The sequence below is a fragment of the Apus apus genome, chromosome 1 (genome assembly GCF_020740795.1).
Source record: "Apus apus isolate bApuApu2 chromosome 1, bApuApu2.pri.cur, whole genome shotgun sequence".
NCBI classification, from domain to species: domain Eukaryota; kingdom Metazoa; phylum Chordata; class Aves; order Apodiformes; family Apodidae; genus Apus; species Apus apus.
The window spans coordinates 3,461,303-3,474,785 of NC_067282.1; the positions used below are offsets into that span (position 1 = coordinate 3,461,303).

General features: G+C 43.9%; 1 protein-coding gene across 8 annotated transcripts in view; it reads right to left on the reverse strand.

Annotated features, from left to right (window-relative positions):
• Positions 1-13,483, reverse strand: part of PAK1 (p21 (RAC1) activated kinase 1) — an 81,050-nt gene that overhangs the window by 25,503 nt on the left and 42,064 nt on the right. For all 8 annotated transcript variants that reach the window (XM_051608727.1, XM_051608725.1, XM_051608729.1 and 5 more), the window contains 6 exons: positions 12,739-12,949; positions 7,790-7,890; positions 5,675-5,822; positions 4,542-4,579; positions 1,446-1,562; positions 940-1,114 (listed from right to left, as the gene is read on the reverse strand). In XM_051608727.1, coding sequence (XP_051464687.1) covers positions 940-1,114; positions 1,446-1,562; positions 4,542-4,579; positions 5,675-5,822; positions 7,790-7,890; positions 12,739-12,928 — 769 coding nt within the window. In that variant the 5' untranslated portion in view covers positions 12,929-12,949. The remainder of the gene's footprint in view (positions 1-939; positions 1,115-1,445; positions 1,563-4,541; positions 4,580-5,674; positions 5,823-7,789; positions 7,891-12,738; positions 12,950-13,483) is intronic.

Genomic DNA, 13,483 nt, shown 5'->3' on the forward strand with positions numbered 1-13,483 from the left:
CGTCTCTTGTTTAATTTAGAGGAATGAGGTACTCAGGTACCATCTTAATTTTATTTTATATTTCAAAGTTACAGCCTCAGGTTAAATCTTCCTTCACTGAGCTGCTAGTCTTTGCTTCATCAAATACTGACTGACCTTTAGGGGTATGCCCTCAACCAAGGAGACCAGTCTGACCAGAGGGGATCTAACACCATTTACATCAACTGAGAAGCAAGGCATGGATGTCATTAATACAGGATTAGCAGTTCAAATAAATGCCCAACCCTAATAAAAACTGGCCCAGGCTGAGGATAGCAATCAATTGCAAAGAGGAGCTAGTTCAGCTGTCAGATATGCCACAGCATAATCCAAAAATACCAAGCAGCAGAGGAGCACTTTAAAAGATTCATGGAACTGAAGGCAGGGAGTATTAAAGACACCAGGACACAGAAGAAAGACAAGGTGATTTTTTCTCAAAAAAACACCACTAATTTGGGTACCCACATCAGGGCACTTAAAAATAACTAAGTCACTTTACAACACGGTATTGGGGAAGGCAAACTTGGGGGATGCATTCATTTTCTCTCCACCTTTTAGACACAGGAGGAAGCTCTGCTCACCTAATATTTCAGTATAATCACCCATGCTGCAGAGAGACAGAATATTAAAACTAGGACAATCTCAGACTTCATAGTTAAGTAGATGCCACTTATTCAGGGCTTGTTTTTGCAGAGCCTGAGGGTCTCTAACTCCCCAGGGACTTCAGTTGGCATCACAGGTGCTCAGCTTACATTTATGCTCCCCCTTTACATCTACCCCCAGTTTTAGCACCCAGTCACAACACAATTCAGTAAGTGATCTCAAAAGGAGAATGTCAAAACATTTCAGCTTATTAAGATTGTGAGAAATCAACACAGCAGGACCTGGATTTTGGATTTAAAAAAAAAAAAAAAAACATACTTAATTTTTCCAAGATCTCCTCATCTGACATTTTTGGCTTTTTCTTTTGCTTCTCTGTGTTCCTGACAAGCATGTCAGGTGCTGTTGTGCTGTTCTCTGAGGGAGAAGAAATAGGAGAGGTCGCCACATCTCTGGTAGGAGGAGGAAGAGGGTCTATCACAGAGCGGGTGTAGATCTAATTTCGTTGAGGAAAAAACACACATATGAGCACAAATCAGATGGAGGCTCAGTCACTTCTAATCATCTTGTTGTTATTCATGTTGCCAGAGATGTGTTTCTACAGCTGATGGTTAACAGCTATGGTCCCTGAGCAAGGACTCTCTTGTGTCCCCCACAACCAGGCAGGCGATGATATGAAGGTGCTCTGCCTGAAGAAATGGCTCCCACCTCCACCCTCCCGCTCCCAGGAAGGGCTCAGCACCATCTGTGCAGCATGGATGAGGAGTCACAGCCAAGACCTGACCATGAGTGCAGCAGTGTGGAGTGAAGGAGGTATTTCTGCTCACAGATTTTGTGTGTTCAGGTCGCGGAGCTATCACGGGGGGTGGAGCTGCATCATCTTCATCATCTTCATCTTCAGACACTGAGGGCACTGCAGGGGTCTCAGAGACAGCTTTCACATTCTGCATGCCATTGCACAAATGATACATAACAATTGAATTGCTTGTTACAAACAGAACCACAAATGTTAGATTAAGCTCCTCCCAGAGACTGCGTTGAAGCAAGAGCAGAAAAATAACACCCAGAACAGGTGAGAAAGTTACAGTGTCTGAAAAACCTGCACCCCAAAGATCCTGAGCCTCTGTGGGAAATGGAGAGGCAGCCCAGCACTGCCTGACACAACAGCTCAGAGCTTGTTGTCTGCCTCTCTGGTGGAAATCCTCTTCCAATGACCTGAGACCCATCTGGGCTCTCTCACTGCCTTCCCAACACCCATGCAGGGACCCAGAAACTCTGCAGACAATATCTGGGTTTAGACATTTCTCCTCCTATTGATGTTGCCTCCTTTATTTTTGCTGCTTGCTCCAAACCTCGATCTTGCAGGTGGGAGATTTCAGTCTTTAAATGCTTTAATTTGCATCAAAATCTTAATGTTTTCCCCTAGAAGTTGGGAGGTCAATTTAAAAATCAGCTTTGGTGACTCAGAACAAAGTAATGAGGGACCTGGAAGTAGAATCAGGTAAAAATCTTTTCAAATGTCTTTTGAAATTGCTTTCCAAGAGAAAATGTTGTGAAAAATAGGAACAATTTTTTTTTTTTTTAAGTTTCATAAGTGGTTACAACAAATTATCTCAAATTTTTTGCAATAGTGTGATTAGAAATGAAAGCCACTTCTAGCCTTTTAAATCTGAAACTGAATTTGAAGTTCATGGCATCCTTTACACCATAAACATTTCACAATAAAGCTGGTAAGATCCTCAACCCACTAGACCAGGTCTGGTTGTGCACCATCCGTTCCCTAAGAGTGGCTGGGGGAAAACTATTACAAGTCCTCTCTGAAAGAGGGGAGAAAAAAAGTAACATTTCACTCACCCAAAACCACTTGAATTCACCAACATCCTGACATGTAATTGCTGAAGTACACTTGGCATAACACAGAATTATTGAATTACTGAGGCTGGAAAAGACCTCTGAGATCATCAAGTCCAACCCATGACCCAACACCACCACATCTCCAGACCATGGCACTAAGTGCCACATCCAGCCTTTCCTTGGACACCTCCAGGGATGGTGACTCCACCACTTCCCTGGGCAGCCCATCCCAATGTCTGATCACCCTTTCCATGAGGAAGTGCTTCCTAATATCCCACCTAAACCTCCCCTGGAGCAGCTTCAGGCCAGGCCCTCTCGTCCTGTCACTGGTTGCCTGGGAGAAGAGCCCGACCCCACCTGACTCCAACCTCCCTTCAGGTGGTTGTAGAGAGTGAGAAGGTCCCCCCTGAGTCTCCTCTTCTCCAGGCTAAACAAGCCCAGCTCCCTCAGCCTCTCCTCATCAGACTTTCCCTCCAGTCCCTTCCCCATCCTCTTTGTCTCCTCTGGACCTGCTCCAGCACCTCCAGACCCTTCTTGCAGTGAGGGGCCCAGAGCTGCACCCAGGACTTGACACAAAACCTTATCCTGCTCAAAGCAACAAGGAAACACACCTATGTGCTGAGAACTTCCTGAATGTACCAAATCACCAAATAACCAAAATTAAACATTACCCTATGTCTTCCAAAAAGCCATCAGGCTTTCTCAGTAGACTGGCAACTACTGCTTTTTTCCAGGATTTAAAATTCAATAGCCTCAGAAATTCTAAGCTCCCAAGGACTGATGTACAGTTCCCTGTAACAATCAACAACAGCAGACACATTCTCCTTTTCGTCGAGAGTCCTAAACAGCCAAGATTTGAATGTGCTGCCTCTGGAAGGGAACAGGAAAAGCCAACTCTAGATAATGGCAAAGCAGTAAGAAAACAGGGAATCGTGGGGTTTTATGAGTCTCAGCACAAGAAAGACATCGAGGTGCTGAAGCACATCCAAAAAAAGGGCAACTAAACTGGTGAAGGGCCTTGAGAATAAGTCTTATGAGGAGCAGCTGAGGGAACTGGGATTGTTTAGTCTGAAGAAAAGGAGGGAGGGGAGACCTCATCACCCTCTACAACTACCTGAAAGGATGTTGTGAAGAGGCAGGTGCTGGTCTCTTCTCACAAGTAACTGGTGATAGAACAAGAGGAAATGGTCTCAAGCTGCTCCAGGGGAAGTTTAGACTAGACATTAGGAGGAACTTCTTCACCGAAAGGGTTGTCAAGCATTGGAACAGGCTGCCCAGGGAGGTGGTGGAGTCACCATCCCTGGATGTATTTAAAAGTCATCTAGATGAGGTGCTTGGGGATATGGCTGAGTGCTGGACTTGGCAGAGTAGGGTTAATGGTTGGACTCAATTAACTTGAAGGTCTTTTCCAACCTAAGTGATTCTGTGATTTAAAGTTTTGGGTTTTCCATCTCATACACAGATACAGAACCATTACAAAGCTTTCCAGCTCGTGCCTCCTAACAAAGCAAACAGGAGTGGTGCCTGCCCTAGGAAGGACAGACTAAAGGTCAAGGAGAAAGGAGGAGAACATTTTCTTTCCTTTTCTGCTGGAGATTAGTTTGGTTAATCAACACTCATCTACATGAGTTTTGGTCAATCAGACCTTGCAGTTTAGTAATTAAACTCTGTTAGAACACAGATATTTACAGAGACATAAAACATGAAAGCAGAGCTATTATAAAAATCTAAGTACAGGAACAGATCAGCTTCTATAAAAAGCAAACTATTTCTGTTCCTTAATTCTACTAAATCTGCTTCCTTAAATCTACTCACTATTTCATGATTCACTAATAAAAAAGTGTCTTCTATCTACTTGATTCTCCCCCACTTACAAAAAACACAAAAAAAAGCAGCGTGCCTTTTTAGGATGATTTGCCCATTTTTATAGATATATATTCACTATAGAAATATATTTATAGTTCAGATTTTAAACCACTTGCAAACTAGAAGTTTACACGTAGCTAACACCACTTTATGCAAGTTTTTCAATTCTCAGACTTGAGACAGAATGCAAATATAACTCTTACCAATGTATTTGATGAATTGTAATCCTCAGCTGATTTATCTGAAAGAGACCCAGTAATGTTGGTATTTAGAAGTGAGTTGTAAATGCAGCAGCAATGGGGAGAGGAGAAAGGTACAAGCTCCCTTCAGAAAGGGCAGGAAAAGAGGTTGTTCACAGATCTAAGAATCACTCTCAGCTCCCTAGAACAAGGTGACACTTAGCAAATACAGGAATAGGGTGTAAAAAATTGCTCAGGCAGATGCAGAGGCCTGGAATCCCTGCTGCAGAAGGCTGGAATTTCCCTGAGCTACACCTGAATGAACACTGTTCTCTACCCATATACATAAAATCTTTTCAATGGGCTAAATCAGCAGCAGAGGCATTGCAGTTAGCCCCTAGACCTGCAAGATGTTCTGTCTGAGCCACCCAAACTCTCTGGAGTAAAAGGAACAACAGAGGACCCAACAAGTCAGCTGGTGGGCTTCTTGTCTGACTATCCAGGCACATGTGGGGAAGATTTGTGTTCTTAGGAGTGCCTGGAGCCCTCCTAATTAATACCAGCTCTGGTGACATGGCTCTATCTTCTTAAAAGAACCAAAGCAGGGATTAATATTTAGAAAGGGAAGGAGTTAGAGTTGAAAGGGAAAAGGAGTGGTGGATGCAGGAGTCTTCAAATCCAGAAGGCACAAAGCCTTGGCAGCTTTCATTTTCAGGGTTAACAGACAGCAATTATCAAGCATCTAGATTGATATGAGGCCAACTGCTCAATCACAGCACATGGGAGCAGAGAGACCCTCACCCCAAGCATGCATGAAGCAACATCCCCACCCACACTGGAAACTGAAACTGGTGCAAAATTTAGCTGTTTTTTTCAAGGATTTTCATCACTGTGAACCCGACACCAACACTCTTTTCCAGATGCTGGTGGGAAGCTTCAGAAAACCTGTCTTTTGGAGGATTTAGCCAGTTGACCGACCTCCTCTTTTGCCATGCTGGGCATCAGGATTAAGAGAACAGCATTTTGAAGGAAGAGGGGTGCTTGACACATTCTCCTTGAGAAAACAGATCTACTTGTTGATTAAATGAAGGAAACCCCACATCCAGCAACTAATGGAAAGTTGGACAAACAAGTTGTATGTGATGATCACTGTGTACCTGTGAAACTCATGTACTTCTGGCTGTTAGAGATCTTCTTGGAGTTGTAAAACTCCAACACATCCAGCACTGCCTGGGGGTTCTTCTTCTGCTCTGACTTGGTGATGTTGGAAGTCTGCAGTAAACGTGCCCATTGCTCTGGCATTCCCTGTGGGAAGATCACAGAATCATCACAGAATGGTTAAGAGTGGGAAGGGACCTTAAAGATCATCTAGCTCCAACCCCCCTGCATGGGCAGGGACACCTCCCACTAGACCAGGTTGCTCAGAGCCCCATCCAACCTCATGCAGCTCATTAGCTCACAGTCAGCCTAGCAGGGTTCACAGCCCACACACTCACCACCAGTTTTGCCACACAGTTTCTGGGGTTTTGCAGTGCTGTGAAGGACACAAGGAGGAAAGAGGAGAGAAGAGGAAAGGGAAAGAGGCAGTGGATCAAGACCTTCCTGGCCATTATCAGTTACAAGTCATGTGTTCCTTGCATGGACATACAAACAGCACTCGACCCACAGGGCTCTGGGTGAGTCCCAGGTATTTGAAGACCAGAACTCAAAAACCAGAAATGCTGCAGTTCAGGAAGAGCCCCAAGCAAAAAAAAAAATAAACCTTTATACCCAAATATACACATATTTACACATATCCAAGAAAGATCATGGAAGTAACAGGCACTGTACAGTATCTACCACAATGGACACACGACATTCACTTGGGTCTTCTTGTAGCACAAGAGCTTTTTGGTACCAGCACTTTGGTGCCTATTGTAACAAGAGTTAGGGAAGCAGAGATGTTAACTTCACTTGTGAAGCTCAGCATTTTATTATGGGGACATAATTTCAGCCAGAAAATAAATATGACTAGAATACAACCAGACTTGTGCCTTGCATCACCAGGAAGAGTAACAGTTTGTAAAGATGAACTGGCAGGTGACTGGGAACCTTTATCCATCAAGTCTCTGTATGGCTGCAAACACCATTCAGATAACACCCCACTGCTACATCTAGGTTAACTTGGGACAGTCTAGAGCCTGACATGCAACTGTACACATCATTAGGTAGGAGAGCAAAGTCCCTGAACAAGAACCATAATAAACACAGGTTAAAAACACCTTGCTCACAAACAACTTCTGCTGCTCTTAAACACTATCTCGTCATCCAATTAAGAAGAATTATACGATGAAACACAACTCAAATCTTCATCGTATTTTGCATGTCGATTAAAAAAGCCCATAAAAGCATCTGACATTTAGCCTTAGGACAGCACATACACGTACAAAAAAGACATCAAGGTGCTGGAGTGTGTCCAAAGTAGGTCAACAAAGCTGGTAAAGGGCTTTGAGAGTAAGTCTTATGAGGAGCAGCTGAGGGAACTGGGATTGTTTAGTCTGAAGAAAAGGAGGGAGGGGAGACCTCATCACCCTCTACAACTACCTGAAAGGATGTTGTAAAGAGGCAGGTGCTGGTCTCTTCTCACAAGTAACTGGTGATAGAACAAGAGGAAATGGCCTCAAGCTGCACCAGGAGAGGTTTAGACTAGACATTAGGAAGAACTTTTTCACTGAAAGGGTTGTCGGGAATTGGAACAGGCTGCCCAGGAGGTGGTGGAGTCACCATCCCTGGATGTGTTTAAAAGTCATCTAGATGAGGTGCTTGGGGACATGGCTGAGTGCTGGACTTGGCAGAGTAGGGTTAATGGTTGGACTCAATGAACTTGAAGGTCTTTTCCAACCTAAGTGATTCTGTGAAGTAGTGATGCACAGCTGTGTGCCTCCTAAGGGGGAAACTCTGAGAGCCCCACTTGCTGGATACAGTTTATGTTGTAGACCTAATCCAGCTGTAGGAGGGGGAGGGAAGGGAGGAGAGACATGCCATGTTTTGCTGTCCACATCAGCCAAAAAAACAGGAAAGGAAAAGTTTGCTGGCAGCCTGGGCTCCTGGGACTTGCCAAGTTTGACAAACAGTCTCTCAGCAGGAATTAGTGGGTAACCTCTGCAGCTGTGTTTCAAAGGAGATCAAACCAGATGATGGTAATAGCCTTTCCAGCATTACTATATAAAAGATTAATGGCTCCTGGCTCCTCCCAGCAAGAAGCCAAACCACACACTTCTTTTTTCACTTACTGTGAATTCTCCTGTGACTGCATCAAACCCCACATGAATCGTGTGCTCAAAGTCTGAAGGGAGGGAGATCTCGGGCCGCTCTTTCTCTTTCTTTTTATTGGCTGGAAGAGACAACAACAATGATTTTAAAAAAAAAAAATTATCCATAAATCCATCAAGAATTAAAATCTCCCCAGTATCTTCCAATTTACCTACCCAACCACAGCCCCCTTTGGCTCCTCATAGGATTTTGATCCGGGGCAGACAAACAGCAAGTTTAACAACTTTATCACTTCACTTTAGAACAGCCACAGTGGGTGGACAACAAAAAACTATGTCCTGTAACACAGGACAAACCAAAGACAAGGAAATTGATATTTGGGGTATGTCAAGTATCAACAGGCAGGGCTAGACTCGACAGCACAAGAGCTATTTACCTAAAATATTCACTCAGACTTACAAAGATCAGAGTCAAAAGCTCTAGAGTGGCCATAAGTGGAAGCCATGCAGTTCTGAACACATTTTTTAATTTGTTGTTTTAAGCCACTTAAAAAAATATTATGTGCTGTTAAATATACTCTTGACTCTCCTATCAAAACATGGACAAAATGAACTAAAAATACTGCTTGTAAATTGCTTCTTTCATCCTACTTCCTCAAAACTGAGTTTATGAGAAGAAAACCAAACATATGTGCTTCTGCTACCAAATCTTCTATGAGCAAAACCATTTATATTTTCTGCTCTACCTAAATGTGGTTTTAATAACAAGCTTTGAAGACAATGAGCAAGAGGGCAGAATCTGGCAGGTGAGGAGCAGAAGTCATGAAGAAACAGGAAAGGAAGTAAGTCAAAGCAGATGCACACTGCAAATTTTCGAGCCAGGTCTTCAAACAAGATTATATTATTATGCTTTGGGTTAAGTTCATCCATATTTACGACGTATTAAGGACTCCACCTTCCTTTTAATGTTTACTGTGTTCAAGAAATTGAGATCAGTTTAAGGAAGAACCATGTTCTACTCAGATTTGCTGCTTGCTACTTGCAGTTAGAAAGAAGCAGAGCTAATTATAAAGCGACCAAAGTCCTTTTGTTTCCCAGCTGCCACCTTTTGTATCTAAAGCCACATAGATTTTATTTCATGGCTGACATTCCCCAGTGCATTTTTGGCAACGTGGAGGTGAAATCCCAGGTATTTCAGAAACCTGTGAGGCTAATCCTCAGCATTACAATTACTTGAGACAATGCTGGTGGTTAGTTGTGTAGAGGTGGTCAGAGCTTGTCCCAAAGGATTGAATTCCTCTTCCTCCAGTGCCAGCTCTGGCAGTGTTCTCTGCATCATCACAGAGTTACTGCTGCATAGAGTAATTTTGGAAAAATTAAAGGATCAGATACTCCACTTGAGACATGCAGATGGAACAGATTGGTTTTGATCCCTCTTTCAAACACAGGGGCCGGGGGAGGCGGAATAGCAGAAGAGAGACAGAGTTGCCACGGGGAAGGAGGAGAGAAAGCTGCAATGCTGGAGGAGCCACCACAGAGTGGGGGAGCTAGAAGGAGACAGAAGCAGCTGTTGGTTAGCAGATGGTGAGCATCTGCAGCACAGAGGCCTGCCAGAAAAGGAGCAAGCAGCTGCATCCAGCAGGTATACAGAAAAGGCTGCATGCACTAGAGGTGGGTGGAAAGCAAGAGGAAAAGAGATGCAGAGCAAGCCATTTGAGGCAACTTGTTCTACAGTTCTCTCTGCAAGATCAGAGTGAGGTCTCAGTCAGCTTAGAAGCCCATCACTCAGGTGAGGAAGAAGAGGACACCTCTACTAGCACCACTATGCAGGAGAGCTGCATGGCTGATGCAAAACCAGGACAACTGCCACAGGAGATTTGAAGGTATCCCTAAAAAAGCTTGAGGGCATTAAGTTGCTATCCAGAAGACAAAACACTTGTGGTTTTTGTTATTTCTCCATTCAGACAGCCCAAGCTGCCTGCTGCACACCCAAATCCCAACTAACTACTCTGCAACCAGCAGTTCCAGTATCCATTCAACCAGCAAACTGAGATGACTGCTAACTTACCCAAAGCAGGAGATAATAGCCAGAACAAGCCTCAGCTACGCTGAGCAAGAAAACCAGTTCTGGAGGGAATGATTAATATAATGATCTCAGTCACATCAACATTCCAGCTTTCAGTTCATATTCAACACACAGGAAGAGACGTTCAGTGTGGCTGCACTGCCATATAGAAACAGGGAGAGATTTTTCTGCATTTATGACCCGTGTTCTCTTCATACCCCTGAAATGGTGAATGGTCTCCCAATTATCTTAGTTTCATAGAATCACAGAATGTCTTGGGTTGGAAGGGACCTCTAAAGGTCATCTAGTCCAACCCCCCTACAATGTGAACATCTCATACTGGATCAGGTTGCTCAGAGCCCCATCAAGCCTGACCTTTAATATCTCCAGGGATGGGGTCTCCACCATCTCTCTAGGCAACCTGTTCCAGTCATCCAGCACCCTCATATTAAAGAGCTTCTTCCCAATGTCCAACCTCAATCTACCCTTTTCTAGCATGAAACCATTACCCCTTGTCCTATCCTTACATGCCCTTGTGAACAGCTCTTCCCCAGCCTTCTCATAGGCCCCTTTCAGGTATTGGAAGGTGTTCAAAGATCTCCCTGGTGCCTTCTCCAGGCTGAACAACCCAACTTCCCCAGCCTGTCTCCAGAGCAGAGCTGCTCCAGCCCTCCCATCATCTCCATGGCCCTTCTCTGGCCCCTCTCCAACAGCTCCATGTCTCTCCTGTGCTGAGAGCTCCAGAGCTGGACACAACACCCCACGGGGGTCTCACCAGAGCAGAGCAGAGGGGCAGAATCCCCTCCCTGGCCCTGCTGGCCACACTTCTGTTGATGCAGCCCAGGATGTGGTTGGCCCCCTGGGCTACATTCCTCTAACTGAATGGAAATCAACTCCCCTTTTGGTCAAGCCAGACTAACAGATAACACCCAAATAATTTCAGGCACAAAACAAAGAGAGGCATCTGAATATCTGGGAATTTGATTAACATTTCAGCAGCAGGAGGTACTGGGAATTCAGTTGTTTTTATGAGATGAGAAGAAGTTTCTATAAGATGAAAATCAACAAATCTGAAGTGAAGGTGACAGTGTTAAAGGTATTTTTTGCTCAACAGGAATTAGGGGACAGAAGCAACCATTCTTGTTCAGGCAGGTGTGTTGCAACAGAAGGCTCTGCTGGGCTTGGCTAAACAAAAATCTCTCATGTCCTGAAGCATCTGCCACATTGGCCAATCTTCAGCAAACACAGGCATCTTCACATCAGTGACAGCCTGTCTGCTGATTTCACCCAAACCATTCATTTTTGCAGCTCTCCTTTAAAATCCAGTTCAAACCAGCATTTCAGGCTGTTCTTCTTTTACTCTTTTATAAATTCCAGGTGAATTTGTTTTCTGCAGCTGTTGAGCCCAGAGATTGAAAACCCCTCTCCCTTAAGGAAGCCAACACAAAAATCCTGCAGCTCTTTAAGAGTAATACTCATACCAAGTCCTCACCCAGATCTGGCAAACTTTTAACATGGAGTTCATGGGCTTATGGATTGCAGAATCAAAAATCCATGCTTGTTCAAGTTGCTGAAGGCATCACAGAACAATAATAATAATGAATGCTGCAATACTTTGCAGAAAATGAATCTAGATTGTGCTTATTTAAATTAGTGGAAGTATCACTCCAATTAGTCTTTTGGAGAATAAAAATCAAGGAGGCAACCTCCCTTCTGAAGTCCAGGAAGCTGAAGAAACCCAGGCTTGACTTTAAATATCACAATCCAGATACCAGTGCAATGCATACTCTACAAAAAGCTCATGCATCAGAAAGAGGAACTCCAAAAAATAGGTCAGATATAAAAAGAAACCAGCACATTTTTTTTTCCCCATATACGACTCCAAAAGATTCACATGAGAGAGAGGTTTCTCAAATATCCTAATCTTAAAAATTAGAATTTCATGTACAGTTCACAGTTCCTATCTCCATTTCCATCTGTTACAGTCCCTGTAACAGGAGAAAATTCCTTCACTTCACAAGAAATGTGCAAGAATTTGCAGTAACAGATAATTCTTTACAGCAAGTAGACCATGCCTGACCCAAACAGGCAGTAGAACAGAGTAAAGTGACCATGCAGTAACATATGACATGCCTGGCAGGAGATGGCCTGTTAGTCATGCTTAACTCAAATTATTTGCTATTTAGAACAACAAACAAGAAAATACCTCCCCCTGCTCTCCAGCAAAAGAACTGCCAGTGCCAGCTTTAATTGGCCAGCTTGTCATTGGTACAAGAAAGTGTGTTTTTCAAGATCACTAAGGACAAGTCAGGCTGGGAAGTGGCTGAGATAGTCCCAGGTTTCAGGGACATTATTCTCATAACTTAAGGTGGGGGAGGGGAAGCACAAAACAAACAGAATAAGCAGGATGGATTAACTGTGGCAGGATTATACACTAGGGAAAAAATCTATACCTACAGCCAGCACCTTATGTACCCCAAAATCATAGAATCATATAAAGGTTTGGGTTGGAAGGGACCTAGATGATCATCTAGTTCCACCCCCCCAGCAAGGGCAGGGACACCTCCCACTAGACCAGGGTGCACAAAGCCCTATCCAGCCTGGCCTTGAACACTTCAGGGAGAGGGCATCACAGCCTCCCTGGGCAAACTGTTCCAGTGCCTCTCCAGCCTAGCAGTAAAGAATTCTTTCCTAATGTCTAACCCAAATCTCCCCTCTTCCAGTTGAAAACCATTACCCCCTGGTAAAAAGTCCCTCCCCAAAATGACCCAAGACATCTGTGCAGGAAACAAACACACTGTATTTTCTAAAACCTAAAACATTACTAAGCATCAGGTGTTTAACCAAGGTCACTCAGAGCAACATTGAGACAAGAAGTTTATTAAGAAGAGACAAAATACTGTACTTTTATCTCCTGGTAAAATAGATCGGTAAAATCGGTCCTTTCTTTTCTTTTCCTCTGGGTTGGGAGGCAAAGGTTTGGAGCCATGATTCAAAGTCCCAGCATCTTTGCTTCCTGATCCAATCATAGTGCTGGTATTTCTCATCGGAGGAGCAGGTGGTTTGTCTTCTGCTTCAACTCCATTGTTAGACATCTTCAGCTGGGGAGGCCGTTACTAGGAACGGGGAAAAAAGGAAAGACATAAGAATTTGGGTTTTGGAAACTGGAGTCACACACTGTCAAATAAAACACAAGCAGGAATTTGCAGACTAGCCTGTAACCTTATAGGAACAGGGGCCAAGTCTCAGCACAACAAATTCTACTCAGGCTTCCATTTGTTTCTGTTAAGACAATTTTCAAGCGTTTGAGTTATTGACCATCAAGAAAAGCCCGTTTCAGGATACAGCCAATTCTCACAAAAACCCATGGAGCAGAAGTGTAGGGTGGGGAGGCAGAGTGGAAAAAAAACAAGATAGGAAGGATATCAGATAGGAGGCAATGAGTTGCCAAGCTCGTAAGACCTCTCAGATCCATTCTAGTTCTACTGAAAACTACGTCAAGAGGTTTGTATCAGTCTCCAGCACAGCAAGATGCAGAAAGACTGAAGTTTGCAGTCCAAGAGTTTTGATGCAGCTGCTCAGGCTCCTTTGCTCAAAGCTGCTGAACTGGTGCAGAGTCAGAGCTGGCTGGGAAGCTGCAGAGCTGTACC